Below are 18,403 nucleotides of genomic sequence, written 5' to 3'. Positions count from 1 at the left end.
ATGCAAACAAAATGGGAATTGCTTCTAGTGGTTTTTTTTTTAATTTGAACGTTTTAAATGCACGTGTTCTTGAACTATTTGAAACTATTTGAAACATTGTTGAAATATAAAAGTTGAGTTACCATGCAAAGTGCCATCTTTAACTTCAAACAAATCTTCATGAACCTGGAGGCCAATAGTTGTCTCTGTGGGTTGATGATCTTTTGTGTATTTCCTTTGAAGCTTCCTAAGAAGAGTTGTTTTACCTGCGCCTGCGCATCCCACAATCATACCTCGTGCACGAAACATTTCTATTCTTCCATGGCGGAGACTCTCGACAAATCTTTCTCTGGAACTCAAATCCCACTTCAAAATTTCCTCCGGTATGTTTACTGGATAAAGTTTTAAAAAAAATTGTATAATTTTATTTGTATTAGTAGAAGTAGATGATAATTATACCTAATTTTCTCTCTAATATTGGATGCATTGAGCGTTGATCTGCAATTAAAATAAAAACAATTGGACTAATAGGACACAAAATGTGCTATTTATGACATGGACATGGAAATGTACATGTGTACGAGGGTTGTCCGTAAAGTTCGTGGACAACTTTAGTAATTAGTGACAAACACTGATAAGATATATGAAACTATTATTTTCATTAAAGTCATATTTCATTTTATTAACATGCAAGTTTTCAACAAAAACAAAGCACAAATAGTTTTATTTTTATCAGATTAAATAAGACACACACTCATACCCGGAGCACTAAACTGAACATTCTTGACGTTACCCGACGTCAAAAGCATAATAATAATAGAAGTTACTGTAACTTTTTTTTCAATATAGTCACCATTTAACTCAATACATTTCTTATGTCGCTTAAACCAGTCATAAATATGTAAAAAATTGTTCAGGTTTCATATTTTTAACAATGCCTGTCTCATATCCTGCAATCCTCCAACCTCTGTCTGCGTAAAATGGATTTTATTTACGGAAATAAGGTAAAGTCACGTTACGAAATTAATTTTTTACTGCACTGCAATCCCGGAATGATGGTTTTTCTTCACGCATGTCATCCTGTAAACCGTCCCTTTCGGACCAAAATATTATATGCCACTTAAATACTAATGTACGTCTTCTTTTACTATGTTTTCTTGATTGTTTACAAAAAATATAGGTCTCTGTAGGTGTTTATCAGATGTCTACGCAGAATTGTATCATTGCTCACTGCTCCACCTATTCCGAAAACGTCCCTTTTTTGAACAATTCCGACCACTCTTTCTATGTTCTAACTTTGATTGCTCAGCCATTTTACAACTTAAAATGTTCAAATTCTGCAGGTTTGTGATAACCTGTGTCAACCTCGTAATGTAAAAGTCATTAATATTTCTGCAGAATTTTTGGAAATACAGATGAAATTTATAAAATGATATATAATTTTTTAATTAAAATTTTGCGGTGCTCCGATGTCTAATTATGAAGACATAATTGTAATTAAACATTTGAAATTGAATCAAATTTTACATTTCTCAGTTCTGTAGTAAAGGATTAGAAATATGCCAATAATGAATATCAATGACGCAATATTTATATAATTCTTGGCTTGTCCACGAACTTTACGGACAACCCGCGTATGTATAAAAATAACTTAATACCGGTGTACGATTTTGACATACGTTTGGAATATATGAGGCTGTAAAGTTCCTTTACTACTTAGTGTTATATGCTTTTGATTGGGACCGACTGTGAAGGTTTCACAGTTCTGCGCCTTTATAAGGCAATATAGTATTAGAGCAACAAGTGCAAGAGACAGGACACTAAACGATAATCCAAGAAAAGGAAGAAAAACTGTATCTTGCAGGACTCTAACTGGAGACTAATTTAGTCCTTATTTCCCTTCCATTTTTTTATTTGCACCTAAAATTTGTGTCTATTTCAAATTGATTTTATATTACGTCAAATTCCCAAGTTATAAATATTTTTTTATTAAGTGGTACAATGAAGTAACAAGTTTAGAGAGGTTTTGTGTTTTCTATGTCACCTATTATGTCAAATTGTTTGTTTTTATAGTTGCTACTCGGATATACCAACGAAATTTCGACAAAATAAGAGGAAAATAGCTTCCCCCAGGTAATTCTCTTTACCAAAAAATTGATAGTTGTCAAAACAAACTGAAATTATTCATTATATTGAAAATAAAATCCCTTGGTTCACCGTTTCAGAAGCTAGTTTAATAATCCTGTGGGGAGCCCCTAATTTCCTTTAGTTCCCATGGATACATATCAGTCCTGTGGGAAGCCCCTCGTTATACTTTATATAGTAATGTTAAAGCGTGCTCTGGGTAGTACCCGGGAAAAATTTTAGCCGATAAACGTGTTCGTCTAGTGCTACTAGGGAGCCTGTCCATAAAATACCACATAGTCTTGAGAATTGTTTTCTTTAAAGAATGTTACAGAATGTGTGAACTACGGGGTATTGGAATTCTATATTAGAGAGTAGTCATCTCTATGTGCTGGTGTGTGACAGAGACCGTAGCGTGTGAGTGACTTATGGCGGAATATGTCTAAAACCGGTTTTGTGAGTTATAACCGGGCGGTAACCCACGTGGAACAATTTAATCACCAATATATGAACAAAACATTGTGAAAGTTTGAGAAGTATTCAAATTATGAATTTGAGAGTAATTATGAATATTTAGTTTTATTGAAAGACATTGCTTAGTGTTGAACTTGGCGTCGGACCATTGTCTCTTGAACCCAAAAGGAACCCAGTGTGCCACACAGCCCTTTTTAAATAAACATTGTTCCGTGCAGCCCAATAAAAGGAAAGTGGAAAAATCCATTCTAAAAGGATTTCCGCACTTACGGAAGGACCAAGGCAACCGGGACCAATTCATTACTAAGGGAAATGCGCACTGACTGACGTGGACCAGGGCCAACTTACAAAGACATTTTCAATTTATATTATTTTGTACATTTTTTGGTTATTTTTCTTTGTTAAAATTTCTGTTTATTTTGTTCTTTAATTTTGTTATTAAATTTAGTAAAAATTTTAATGTTTTTCTTTTGATTTTTGTAAGTTCATCAGGGTGTATAACCCACACCTCACACAGCCCCAAAGTGGAAAGAAGGTGTTGTCAATTATTTTTCAATTTTCTCACTTATTATAGATACATTTATTATCTTAATATAAATGTAAGACTAAATTAACAAAATACTCTTTGTCTAAACAGTATTTAATGGTATGATATTTTCTTGGAATGAAATCATCGATAAAACTTTTAATTATAAGAGTTTCGCTATCGTTGCAAACTAAGAATCTTCTCTCTTTCTGACAGTTAGGAGATAGCTTTATGCGGACAACGTAAAATCCCATTAGACGGGGAAGTTAAGAATTCATGTTTAAGCTAAAACTTTTGGATTTTAGTGATTTTTTTTTATTTTAATGATTGCAATTGACACCCGTCTCCTTTGCTTATCTTCAAGAGTACTAATATTTACAAGTATCGGATTTTAAGTTTGGACCCTAAAATTTGTCTGACGACATTAGTATTTTAATCATTTTATCTTTACCTGCCTCCTCATAGGAGCATTTCTCTGGCTGTCAAAAAGTTAATACAAGACGACAAAAGTAGTTGTCTTTTGAGAACAGTAGTACTAGCATATTAAATTTTGTGCTCAGTGTTTGTTGTATACATGTAGAATAGAGAAATGAAGTGACCATTTACGTTGATTTCTTACAAGAGGAATTAGGATATTTATATTGAAATGCACAAAAAAATTCACTGACAGTGTGCAACAAAATGGCAAGGTTTGTGTAAATTACCGATATTATGGTTGGTAGCATTGGATTTTTGTGAAAAGTGTTAGTTTATCAATTTTAATATTTACTTTCATGCATTGTAGATAACCAGTTGCATATCTGATAACTGCAGTTGGTATGTATTAAATCTTTAAGATACATCCATTTTGCAACCCCATTTAAACATAAGTGCATTTATATTTCAGGGTGTTGTTGCTTAACAGAGTTGAATTCATCATTATCTATAAATAGTATTGCATAATTATTATCTTGTTTTTACTAAGTTCCCCATTCTTTTTCGATTTCCGAAATGTTTTGTTTGCGAATTACATGTATCAGACACTTCTATGATTTTTTTTACATAAAGTACAACATGTATATATATATATATATATAGGATCTCCCATGATTTGTAGTTGGATATGATTTTTATCCAACGAGTTGTGTGAACTTTATCCCCGAGCCTTGGCGAGGGGATAAAAACACACAACGAGTTGGATAAAAATCATATCTAATTACAAATCATGGGAGATTCTTTTTATCCCATGTTTACTACTTCACAACTGATGTTTTACATTGGTTTTATAAGGGACTCCGCTATATTTTTCTTCATCATGCTAACGCAAAACCATTGTGACGTCATAACTGCACTTAAGTGTGGGATATGAAAAATTTATATATATATATATATAAAGCACTAAAAATGACCAACGACACGAACAATAAAAATTGTCAAATTTTCGGGACGCCCTGTCCCTTCCTCAGGACAAAAAAAACGTTAAAAAGTCATAAGAACAAAGGAAAAAGAGAAACAAAAACAACTAGCACTACTACTAAACTACTAAACACTAGATATTTACATACTTAATTACATGATGAATTGGAAATTTTTAAGAACACTAATAAAGAAAGAAATCCGGACCGCTATGAAATGCGTCCGGTCTATCGGGTATACTCGGGTGAATATATATATATATATATATATATATATATATATATATATATATATATATATATATATATATATATAAAGCACATTTTACAACAACTCTTAAACTAACATAACTGCCCTAAGTGAAGAAATATTAATATAGAAAGCACAAAGAAATTCACTTTTACATGGATACCCACTTCCGCCCCAGCCCGGGGTTGAACTCTCGACCTTCGGAATCTGTCTCCTAGCAGTGCAGGAACAGTGCGCTAGACCGCTCGGCTATCTAGGCAAGTCAAAAAACTTGCTTTTGATGCCGATGGAATTCTCGCGGCGCTGTCCTACACTACACGGTCATTGAGAATAGAAGTGAGATACAGTTATTTGGACATTAGTTTTAGCAGAGGATTGTTACCAATACACGTTGTAATGAAATTAATTATTATTTATAAAGCACATTTTACAACAACTCTTAAACTAACATAATCTATATTAATATTTCTTCACTTAGGGCAGTTATTCCAATATTTTAAGATGCGTCTTTTTAATCCTTTGATTCTCGGATTATATTTTGTAACCATAAGTAATGGATTGCGGAGTTTAGATTCATTGTTGTTTTTGTTTAGCATCTTATTTCTGTCCGTTCCAGTTACGTCTGTGAAAATAGGGTCTATTTCTGTATCAGAGTAGCCTCTCTTTGATAAGTGTTTCTTGACGTCTTGTAGGATTGTGCTGAGGGTTGCATTGTCATTGGTATTCCTCGTATGTCTTATGCATTCTCCCTTAATAAAACCTTTGAATACTGCTGGGTTGTGAGAGCTTTCTCTTTGTAGATATTGAAAATTATTTGTTGGTTTAATGTACGACTTAATATCTAGTTTGTTGGATTCTTGGAATTTTCTTCCTTTGTACACCGTTGTGTCTAAAAAATTCACAGAGTCAATTGAAATTTCAAAAGTGAATTTCAAATGCGGGTCGCATTGCCAATTTGAAAGAAATCAAGAATCTCATTCTCAGACCCATTGAAAATAATGAAACCATCATCTCTAAATCTGCCGTGAAACAAGACTTTATTGGCATATTGAAATTGCGCCATGATTGAATGAGTTATCTGGAACATTCTTATATCAGATACCTCAGGGGAAACAGTTGAACCCATTGCGCAACCGATCATTTGTTTGTAATATTTTCCATTAAACTCAAAATAATTATTTTCAAGTATGCACTTTAGAAGAAAGAGAAGATCTGAGACCTCGGGATAAGGCAGATCTGATAAATCTCGTTTGTTATTTCGGTAGGCCTCTTCAACAGCGCTTAATAATTCATCAAATTCCATGTTAGTCTACATACTTGTAACATCATAAGTGATCAGTATGATTTGCGATGGTAAGCATAAGGCTTCGATTTTATTGATGAAATCCGTAGTATCCTTTATGTACGTCGATTGTTTTTGAACAATCGGGATTAGAAAATAATCACAGTAAGCACCATTCCTATGTGTTGGTGTATCGCATTGTGAAATAATTGGTCGCCCAGGTGGTAGCCGTCTGAGGCTGCAAGTGCCGTTCATAAGGGCAGTCATGATTTTATCTTTGATCTTGTGTATTTTAGGGAGCAAGTATAAATGTCCGCATTTAAGAGACGAATCGCTATCACTTAGATAACGATATGGTTCTTTGTCTAAAGCTCCGCCAATAAACATATCAGATACTTTTTCTTGTATGATATTACGTAAATGTGACAGATCAGGTTTTTCAACTTCAAGGTAGTGCTTTGATTCAAGTTGACGTAAAGCTTCAGTGACATATTTTTCTCTGTCCATGATGACCACAGTGTTACTTTTATCGGCTTTTTTTTATTACAATATGGCGATTGTTTTTTTAATGAGACCAATGCCGCCCTTTCCTGGTTAGTTAAATTATCCCGATATTGTTTTATTGGCATAGATGATAATTCTAATTTGGTTTTGTCAATATAATTTTCAAGAGCACTGCATGCCTGATCGGGTTTATAACCAGCAGATGTTCTGAAGCGATGAAGTTTATTATTTTCCCCGGTATCAAAGAAGAATTTGCATCTGAGTTTTCTAGCAAACTCGTCAAAATCCTTAAGGAGAAACCTTTTGACATTGCTGCTTTGTGGTGACGGGATGAATTTAAGTCCTTTGGCTAGCAGTATGTATTCGTTATCTTGAAGACCACATGAGGATAAATTAAGAACAATTTTTTTTGCATTTATTACGCTTGCTCTGTGAATGCGTTGTTTATGAGCAAATGCATTAGACGCTCTTAATACACTTTTCTTCTGTTTATCTAGACGCCTGAAGCGTCGCGCCATTGTTAGAAACGGCTTGAATAACTTATAACTCTAATGGTTTAAGATTGAATTAATTATCTCAGAGGATAAATGATGTTGCTGATAATATAATAAACACCACGTCTATTATACGTCTGAGCGTATAAATAGAGGGTAAACCAATAAGTGCCGATTAATTATAATAACACCACGTCTATAATACGTCTGAGCGTATTAATAGAGGGTATAAGGCACATACGTAATTGATAATAATTGAGGGTATCGAAGCCTGTAGAGAAGTCTGGGACAGTAGATCCATACAAATTCCTTCTACAGAGTCCCTTGCTAAGCTCCTTGAACATGTTCTCAAGTTCAACAACTTCATGTTTAATGGAGAACATTACCTGCAGGTTAATGGCACTGCTTTGGGTACGAAAATGGCACCGTCTTATGCCAATGTCTTCATGGGCAGACTGGAACGCAACTTGTTACTTCAAGCACCATTTAGGCCCCATAGCTGGTTGCGTTTCATTGACGATATAGAGATGAAGTGGGTGGAATGTCGTGAGAGCCTCGAGGCATTCATTACGTTTGCCAACACCTTTCATCAATCGATCAAATTTACAGTAGACGTATCTAATTCGAAAAACGTATTCCTAGATACTACATGTACCCTGATTGGTGGTGAAATCGAATTCAGTCTCCACACCAAACCCACAGACTCCCACCTATATCTTATGCCCTCTAGCTGTCATCCCCCACACACTTTTAAGGGAGTACCTAAGGGTCTAGCCACCAGAATTCGACGCATCTGTTCGTCCCCTGCCTTATATCAGGAGCAAATTGGTCTTCTTAAGTCCCACTTATGCAAAAGAGGCTACAATGCCCGCACCGTACAAACAGCTATTAATGAGATAGCGGGACATGACAGGCAAAACCTATTACGCTACAAGGAGAAAGACAATTGCGGCAGGGTCCCTCTGGTAACCACATACCATCCCGTCCTTAAGAACCTTAGCGGTATCCTTCAAAAGAACCTACCAATTCTCCATTCAAACAAACGAATGGCAGAGGTCTTTAAGGAACCCCCATTGGCTGCATACAGACGCCCAAGGAACCTAAAGGACATGGTAGTAAGAACCAGACTGGACAACCCATTACCTAACGGGGGCTTTAAAACTTGCTCTGACAGAAGATGTCTTCTTTGTAAGCACAGCACTGACACAGACAGTTTTAACAGCCCTGTTACAGGCCGCAGCTACAAAATACTAGGGAATTTGTCCTGTCATACTGACAACTGTATTTATCTCATCAGTTTCAAAGTTTGCTCCAAACAGTATATTGGTGAAACAGGAGATCTCCGCAGGAGAGTCAATAACCACCGTTCGACCATTAGGACCAAAAAACTCAATGAACCCGTTGGGGAACATTTCAACCTTGAGGGTCACAAATGGGAGGACATGACAGTAGTGGTGATTGACCATAGCCCAAGATGGACAGATGCTCAGCGAAAAAGCAAAGAAAAATTCTGGATGCACAGATTGAAGTCATTCCGCCCTAATGATATTAACAAACTGAATGACTTCACCAGAATGAACGTAAACTAGACCCAATTCCTGATGATACTAAACAAGATTATTCTCTCAATTTAGTGTAAACTCTTCAGTTAATTTGCGTCACCAACTTTCGAACAACTTTCATAACTATGTATTGCTTACACCTTTGTTAATTATTTTTTTCCCGGTAATAAGTCCTTAAATATTTCAAAATTTATAATTGATCATATTTCATATGTTTAAATATCCCTGCTATATTATTTTTCTTCGATCAAACTTTATTAAGTAAATTTTCGCCATTTTGAGAGAATGAAACAATGTACGATTTACTGATTGTCGTAATTAATTAGCATAATTAATTCGTTCAATTATGTAAATCGCACTTCACCCGAGTATACCTGATAGACCGGACGCATTTCATAGCGGTACGGATTTCTTTTTTTATTAGTGTTCTTAAAAATTTCCAATTCATCATGTAATTAAGTATGTAAATATCTAGTGTTTAGTAGTTTAGAAGTAGTGCTAGTTGTTTTTGTTTCTCTTTTTCCTTTGTTCTTATGACTTTTAAACTTTTTTCTTTGTCCTGAGGAAGGGACAGGGCGTCCCGAAAAATTGACAATTTTTATTGTTCGTGTCGTTGGTCAGTTTTAGTGCTTTATTTATATATATATATATATATATATATATATATATATATATATATATATATATATATATATATATATATATATATTAAAAAAGAAAAATACGACAACACAAGTTGTAAAACGTTAGCGCTTTCATTCAAATTCTTCAGACGTTTTACTTTAAACATTTGACGTTAAAATGTTATGGTAATGACGTTGTCAACAATACAATGACGTCACAATGAATGTTCGGGAAACAAGCAAAAACGTGTATGTTGAACATATGAGAAATAAACATACATGTATATAAAATACAATAAACTATGCTAAACTGTTCAAAGTTGGTTTTAAAGACTTAATAAAATGTTTCTCTTTTTCTCTTCTTTCTACCATACTGTCGGTTAACAGTTTGTAAAAGGGGAACACGGTGTAATGTCCGTTACTGCATTGGTCCAGGTGTTCACTAACTTTGACCTGTCTGTACTCTGGATGTTGAATATGTTGTTTGTGGATTCGGATACGGGTACGGAGAGTAGTTCCAGTCTCGCCGATGTAAAATTGGCCACATCCTTCACACGTTATACAATATATCACGTTTTTAGAATCACAAGACATATTAGCATCAACTTTAAAATCTTTGGGCCCAATTTTAAAGGTATTTCCTTCTCTTATGTACGGACATGTTCGCATTTTCAACAAAATAATGTGCACTCAGTCAGCAAATGCCCTGACCGTCGCTGTGGAACATGACCGTACATAAGAGAAGGAAATACCTTTTAAATTGGGCCCAAAGATTTTAAAGTTAATGCTAATATGTCTTGTGATTCTAAAAACGTCATATATTGTATAACGTGTGAAGGATGTGGCCAATTTTACATCGGCGAGACTGGAACTACTCTCCGTACCCGTATCCGAATCCACAAACAACATATTCAACATCCAGAGTACAGACAGGTCAAAGTTAGTGAACACCTGGACGAATGCGGTAACGGACATTTCACCGTGTTCCCCTTTTACAAACTGTTAACCGACAGTATGGTAGAAAGAAGAGAAAAAGAGAAACATTTTATTAAGTCTTTAAAACCAACTTTGAACAGTTTAGCATAGTTTATTGTATTTTATATACATGTATGTTTATTTCTCATATGTTCAACATACACGTTTTTGCTTGTTTCCCGAACATTCATTGTGACGTCATTGTATTGTTGACAACGTCATTACCATAACATTTTAACGTCAAATGTTTAAAGTAAAACGTCTGAAGAATTTGAATGAAAGCGCTAACGTTTTACAACTTGTGTTGTCGTTTTTTTCTTTTTTAAATATTCATTGCCGGACACTGTGACTATTATATAATTTATTATTATATACAAACTTTGGATATATATATATATATATATATATATATATATATATATATATATATATATTCAAGTATTCAAGTATATATATATATTCAAGTATTCAATGAAACACAGAACAGTTAAGAGGTCTATAAATATATTATAATCACGATTATTTCCAATGCAGGAATTAAATTTGCTACATGTATATGCCAGTACCTTTTTAGCAAAATGTTCAAAACTATTCTAAATAAATACTTACAAAGTTTACTGATACTGTCATGAATCCCCCTGTCAGACATGGTACAGTGTGTAATGATGTCCAACTGTAGTTTGTCTATGAAGAGGTCGTACATCTTCTCCAGCTCGTCCGGTACATACAAACATCTCTCTCCCTCACTCCTCTCATAATCCCAGGACCGGCAGTATTCTGAGATCACGTCACGTGACGCCGAGGTCAGGAAAAACTCCAGATCACTGTCCTCCACCAGACACTCCGTCACAAAGGTGTACATGACGTCATGTCTGATGTCGTCTGATATAAACGTTATCACACCGTTATGTGTTTCCGTGATTCCATCAGGAAGCTCTATCAAGCCGTCTTCAGTATAACCAGGGCAATACTTAGCTCTTATTTTGTTTTTTGTAATGTTTTGTGATTGTTCATCTAGGTTCAGCTGATATTTCTCTGTCAACAGTAAGCAATACAGCAAATTTCTGACTTCTGGCGAAAAGGTATGGTATTTACCTAATGAAGAAAACAAAGAAAATTAGTTTCATTAAAACGGATTAACTTATGTACTGGCAGAAACCCATTTAAAACTAGTCATTAAATTCCATTTCATAACATTTTACAATTCTCTCCCTACATTTAAAATTTATAAATTCTAAAGTGAATACATGTATAAACACGGATATTGATTGTTTCGTATCCTGTCTCGTATTCACTTTTAAAATCATTTTACTAGGGATTTTGTCTTCTATTAGATTTGTGTGATCGGATTTGGTGCTAATTTGATAATGGATTTTATCAATTGGGTTATCATGAAAACCGAGGTTAATCTGAATAACTTAGTAGGCACTTGTTTTTTTCTAGTATATCTTACATGGATAGAAAATTTTATTCGATATTCGGTAGTTTCTATGTAAAATATTAATAATTTTTGTATAGTTTTACATATTAATAATATGCAAGCATTACATGTTTATATACACAATAAATAACGATAGTGGCGAGGTTTTGGTTTCTACTGCCTCCAGATAAGCATTATTTTTTCTGTTCTTTGGGGAAAGGGGAAGGGAGTTAAAAGATGGAATTAAATTTTAACTTATTCAGAATTATCTGACCTTCGGAGAATTAATGCGTGGCCCTTTCGTTTGAACAAACTTGAATCCTATTTATCCATGGATACAATGGGTTAAATTGGTCCAGTAGTTCTGGGGAGAAAGATATATTTGTTATAAAGAAGATCCGCTGCATTTCATTTCCGGAAAAATGCATAGTATTTCCGACATTTTTTTGTTTTCATTTCTGACACAACTTTTTTTTTTAATTTCCGGAATTTATCTGTGTGGCAATCAAATGTTCACTAAGTAAATGAAAATGGAATTTTAAAGTATTTATACCAAAAAAAAAATTATTTAAAAAAATAAACTATACATATATGCATACATGTTGCACTAAGTCCATATAAAAGAGTTTAATGAATAAAACTTTCTCACCACATTTAATGTGCACTAAATTATGTGTCAGTGACAGCACCATACTTATGTCCGAGTCACTGATAAATTTACAAAATTGAAATTCAGTGATTTATTTGTGATCTATTCCTTTAAATTTTTCACAAATAAAGTTATCAAATCTGTCACTACATAATTATGTATTTGAAAAATTTCCGAAATGAAAACAAAAAAATATCGGAAATGAAAAGTTGATAATTACCAAAAATTCCGGAACTGAAAATGTTGACAACAATGGCAATAACGACATACAACGGACAAGTTCTGATCAGAGTTATTAAATTAAATCTACTGTTCAGTTGAGTTTAAATTGACATTCGTGAGCCATAAAGTTCTTGATTTTCTTTTCATATTTCATTATGAAGGGATAAAGTTCGGCTTATCCCCAGTTTCTTTCGTTATAACTATATGTTATTATCATTAAAAAATACCTCTACAAGCTGTGTAACAAATCTCTAAATTAAAATATCTTTATTATTTTTCTTCTCTGAGTCTTCATTCTAAACCACAGGTTTGATATCGACTATCACCGAGAAAAACTAAATATCTTTTTTCTTACTTGTTTTCTTGTAAGCTTTGTTGTCTATGATGTAAATATCATTGTGTTGATGTAGACCTATACAGGATCTCACGATGTCAGGTCTGGTTGATTTCCAGAGCCACGTCACGTGATCTACACTTTTTTGTGATCTTCCTCTGTAATGAACAGCCTCCCCTTCTTTTCTTAGATCCGTTAATAATTTTGCTTTTTTATCTTCACTGTCTTTTAGGAGATTTTTTGAAACATTCACTGAAATATAAACAAGTTAATTCAGAGAATTCGTGTCCCCCGCTTAGGGAAAAAGTCGGATCCACCTGACTGAATTTGTAGAATTATTAAATGTATATACATGTATACTGAAGCAAATAAAATACATGTATGTCAATATGCGTATAAAAATTTAATTGCTTATTCTTTATTATGTGTATAGACGATTCTTTTTATACTGAATATATATCACACAGTAATGATGATTTTATAAACTCATAAAATATTCTTTTCACATGCTGAATACTATCATTTAAAAAAAAAAAGAAAAGTTATATGCAGAAGTGAAGTCACATACATGTATATATTCATGTTTGGTTTTGTCAAAATTTAACACAATGCATGGTGTCTAATTTAACCTTTATTAAACAGTTCTAATAGATGTAATAAGACTATAAAGTCCGTCGAGAACCTGTTTTATACGTAATAACTCTCCGCATGCCCCAGTGCTAAAAATAGCGACAGGTAATACGTTAAATACTAGTAAAACTAGGCGGGGCACTTTGAGAGGGATGAGAGTGGTCCTAGGGAGTTTTGGTATAAAATTACATTACATAAGCTCAAAATCTTCTTGAAATATCGTCCGGAAATGATAGTGTTACACACAGACAGAATGTATAAATTTACGACCTTGAACTTTGACCTTTTGAAGTAAAAAAAAATAGGGGTCTTTCTTAGGCCACAGGGAGTTGTTATATTAAATTTCATTGCAAAAGCTCATAGGGTTCTCGAGATATCGTGTGGAAACGAAAGCGTTACAGACAGACAGAAAGACGGACGGACGGACAGACAAACGGACAGACCCAAATTAATATCGCCCACTTTTCAAGCGGGGGACAAAAAGCCGAGAATAAATTCTTTCAATTTTATCATTTATACAAAAAAATAAACAGAGGCTTGGTTAAAATATGTAAAACAATATAAAGATACATATATACATGTATCTAATCACAAGTGGAATTAAATAAAAAAGACTGTGCATACATATCATGTGTATGTTTGCGTTGTAGCATCAATGTAAGCTTTACTGATCAAAAAAAAATATTTATGAGTCATGATCACAGGCACTTGTTTCGGAAATAAATTTTTAATCCGTAGTATAATAATAACACAAGGTATCTAACTCCACATTACACGGAATACCCCCTCCCTCAGAATCGCGCTCATTTACACTTTCCGTGGCAAACTGTTTATATCTATGTCATCTACGATAATTTATCTACACAACCATATATACGAGGGCCGTTCAAAAATTACGCAAACTTGTTGCACAGAAAAATACTTGACGACATAATCGAACAAAATGTTGCTGTACATATAATACAAAAGAATTTTTCCTTAAATGGTCTTCAAAATTTCATATAAAATGTTGTAAATTGGTATCGATTTTGATTTTTTTTTTCAGAACATATCAGTAAGTCACGGAGCAGCAAAGTCTTCGACGTCACGGAAATTATAAAAAAAAATATGTGTTTGAGCTTTCATTTTCTCAACAATTTCCCAAGAGTACCTCACAATTGTCGAAAAGTATACTTATCGAAAAGTATATAAAAATATTATAGAAAATTAATGAGTTAAATTTTGGATTCCGCGTGCTTTTGCTTCACATTTTTTGTTGTGCTTCGTACCTCTCCATCAACGATATCAACATATATATATAATTTTATTAGAATTTTTTAAAATACAGGAATTTTGCCAAAAAATTATTGGAATCTTTAAGATACATATTTTGACGTATGTAAGAGTAAACAATAGCACAGTCCGGGTACTTTTTGAACGACCCTAGTAGCTTGCTTGTCTTTGTTGTATCAATCGGACACGTCTTTATTTTGTGTACCTGTATATGAAGAGTGTCGGTCTTATTGATTGATTGTACATGTATATTGTTTATCGTTCTTTTCGAGAACTTTTCACTCATATGGAGACGTCCCCGTATGCCGGTGAAGGGCTTCATACTTAGACCTATACTCGGCACTCAGGGCCATTGAGCATGAGGGTTCCTTATCGTGACAGCGCCTACTGTGACAAGGGACCTACGTTTTTAAGGTCATATCCGAAAGACCCGTGACTTTCACTTCCAGTGCAGAGCGCTTGGCGAAGGAACAGTCACTACATATGTTTACGTCTTAGGTGTGACGTGGCGTCGCGAACGAGAATCGAACCCTGGCCTCCCGATCACGAAGCGAACGCTCTACCACTAGGCTACCGTGACCGGTAAGAGTGTCGGTCTGATTGGTTAAAGTTTTTATAGAATACCTATTCTACAGGTATTTTGTTAAAGCATGCACGCTTGAGCGTGTGTAAGATTTAAATGCCATTCGAAGGCTCTTTCGCAGTGCAGTCAGACGTTTTAATACAGTGTCCCCATGGATTATGAGCGGTATATTCCTATGACTGACGAAACACATGGATGAATTCCTTTGTTACTAGTATCAGAGAACTCACAGTCAACATTTAATTCATTTGCATCCCTGCTGCTATTTACACCTGAAAACGTAGCGGTTAACTGAAATACGATGATAACAAGGTACAATATTTGTTTAACAAGGAATTATTAAGAGCTACTTGATATAAACTCAATGGATTATATATTTATAATAACAAAGTTCATGAGATACCATTGTTAAAAAAGTTTTTTAAAAAAACTTTAAACAAGACATCGGTATATTAGAATTACAGACAGTTCCCCAGCAGGGTGGAGACAGCATGAAAGTATTATTATAATGATTTCTAGTAAAGAGAGTAAAATTGCTTTGTTTCTAATCCTATGGTAAACCTTTTCCCCTTGTTGCTTTCGAATTCAGCGCTTACATTGCAACACCTCAGTCCAGGAACTTATGCTACAAGTGCTTCCAGACGGCCAGAGTTGGCACCATCAACAATCGATACATCAGTGGTATAAACTCCAATCCATTTGAAGTGAAATTGATAAGTATATATTATCAGTAGATATGTTTTATAAGATAATGATTGAACAGCAAGATTTTATCAATAGAATATTCAAATGGGTCTTAAGATAAATGAATAAAAGCTTGTGAAATCATTATGGTTTCCGGGAAAATATTCTGAAATATAAACTGCTTTATATTCATTTAGCAAATTGCCCATTAAGAATTAGTATTAAAAAAATATCTGCTCTACAGAACTTTTTGATTATTTCAGAAAGCATTGAAGATGTTATTAATTTAGGTTATGTTAAAAAATACATTTGAGTGTAACAAAAAACAGGAAAAAGAAGTGTTACTTTGATTTTAGATACGATGGCATTGAAATGTGAGAGTCATTTGAAGAGTGGTGTCAGAGAATTTTGAATTTCAATTAACAACTTATCCTTAGACGAGGTAAGATTTCAAATTTTCAGTACAGTGCAAGATTTAAAATGGTCGGGTATCAGGTGGAATTCAGAATCATTCCAAGCTTCCATCCCTGAAGAATACAAAATACAAATATTGTTATATTTCTTTCAGAATAATCTTAGATTTCTGATAGTCGTCAGAAAATAATGATGTCATTATGGGTAACGTTTGTATAGGTTGTTTGAAAGATATTTCTATATAAAAATTGTTTTACAAACATTATGGGAGGGTACGTTTTATTTAAGATTTCAATTACATGTAAGAAGATATGGTTGAAAATTTGTTCATCGTATATCCGAATTTTTTGTGAAAAAGAACTAAAGATTATACAAAGAGAAAGAATATTCATTTGGTAGATTCAGTTGCTAGCACAGTAGGTGCTGGGGTATAAGGGCATTAATTGTTCAAAGTTGGACATCGGCTTTGTTTTGGAGTTTCGTGTATAAAGACAAAGTTTCAGCTCATGAATATTTCACAGATATATTGGAGTGCAAGATGTGTTTGAATCTACATGTATGTACATTCTCAGAAGTTTAAACATTGTATTTGGTTTGATCAGGTTCTTACTTCCAGTATAAGAAATAAGATATTATCAATATGTCGTTATAATTATACATGTAAGTACTGGAAGCAAGATATAAGGCAGTGTGTCATTGGTAGATGTTCATTGATGTGGGTCCTATTGCACATATAGGAGTTATGTGATCTAGTACCTTGGTACTGCAGATGTATAAAACGGATCCCTCATTCGTTGTTTATGGCCCTGGTACACTTACTACACTATTGTACTGCAGATGTCAAAAATTAAAGTTTTCAAAATGATTTTTCAAAAATATATTTAAATAAAGTCATTGTTTTAATTATGGCCTTGGTACACTACAGTACTTCAAATGTAAAAAAAAATGATGTGTTGAAAATGTGTTATCCAAAATATATTTAGATAAAGCCGCTGTTTAAGACCCTGGTGCACTTTTGTACCACAGATGTTGAGAATTAAAGTTTTTAAAATGAATTTTCCAAAATGTATTTAAATATAGCCATTGTTTCAAGCCCTGATACATTATTGTTCTGCATATTTCGAAAATTAAAGTTTTCAAATTACCAAATATTATAAATTAAAGTCAATGTTTAAGGCCCTGGTACATGTACATTTTTGTTCTGCAGACGTCGAAAATATAGGTTTTCAGAATGAATGATACAATGATATAAAATGTATCACTGATAAAGGCCCCTGGTATATTTTTGTACTGCAGATGTCGAAAATTAATGTTTTTCAAAATGAATAATTCGAAATACATTAATATAAAGTCATTGTTTGAGGTCCTTGTACAATAATGTACTGCAGGTGTCGAAAATTGAACTTTTCAAAAAGATATAGTAATAAAGTTATTGTTAAAGGCCCTGGAATATTATTGTACAGCAGATGTTTGATGTTGTTTTCTTAGCTTTTGATATTCAATAGTCCGTTTTCCAATACCCAACTCCGGCGTTGGTTTCCTTTATTACATTATCCTCGATCACGTGACACCAGACATTCCTCCTTTGTTTACAAATGGCGTGTAGTTACTTTGCTTCGCTGAAGGAACATGATTTGCAGAAATATTTATCAGAGCATGGTATTACTGCGACGAATTTACGGAGAAATAACGTTGTTGAACTATGTGAAGCTGCCAAATCACTCAATTTACTGATTGACCCTGATTTTACATGTATATCTACAGCTCTAGTTGGAAAAACTACCGACGTCATATCCATTTGTTGACAGCAATTTCACGAACGATTTCACAGAGATATCAACCAATTTTACTTAATTTGACATTTTTAATTATCTTTTACATAAAACATTAGACTATGATAAAAAGGAGTTACGGACTTGCAAATCATGCGAAGATTTCAGGTTATTTATAGACGAAGAGTTTGACTTGAGTTTGACTTTCAATAAATGAGCTGTACCTCCTAAAATCA

The 18,403-nt window shown here is 33.7% G+C and overlaps 1 protein-coding gene across 1 annotated transcript in view; it reads right to left on the bottom strand.

Moving 5' to 3' along the window:
- The window catches only part of LOC134259928 (uncharacterized), a 53,520-nt gene that overhangs the window by 28,162 nt on the left and 6,955 nt on the right, over window positions 1–18,403 (bottom strand). The window contains exons 2-4 of the mRNA XM_062742552.1: window positions 12,834–13,064; window positions 10,797–11,282; window positions 123–371 (exon numbers count right to left, since the gene is read on the bottom strand). Of these exons, the coding sequence (XP_062598536.1) occupies window positions 123–371; window positions 10,797–11,282; window positions 12,834–13,064 (966 nt within the window). The remainder of the gene's footprint in view (window positions 1–122; window positions 372–10,796; window positions 11,283–12,833; window positions 13,065–18,403) is intronic.

This window comes from Saccostrea cucullata, unplaced genomic scaffold, assembly GCF_032062105.1.
Source record: "Saccostrea cucullata isolate Sc308-1 unplaced genomic scaffold, CSIRO_AGI_Scuc_v1 ctg1559, whole genome shotgun sequence".
Classification (NCBI taxonomy): Eukaryota; Metazoa; Mollusca; class Bivalvia; order Ostreida; family Ostreidae; genus Saccostrea; species Saccostrea cuccullata.
The sequence above is the reverse complement of the archived record's forward strand: the minus strand, read 5'-3'. Positions and strand labels throughout refer to the sequence as shown.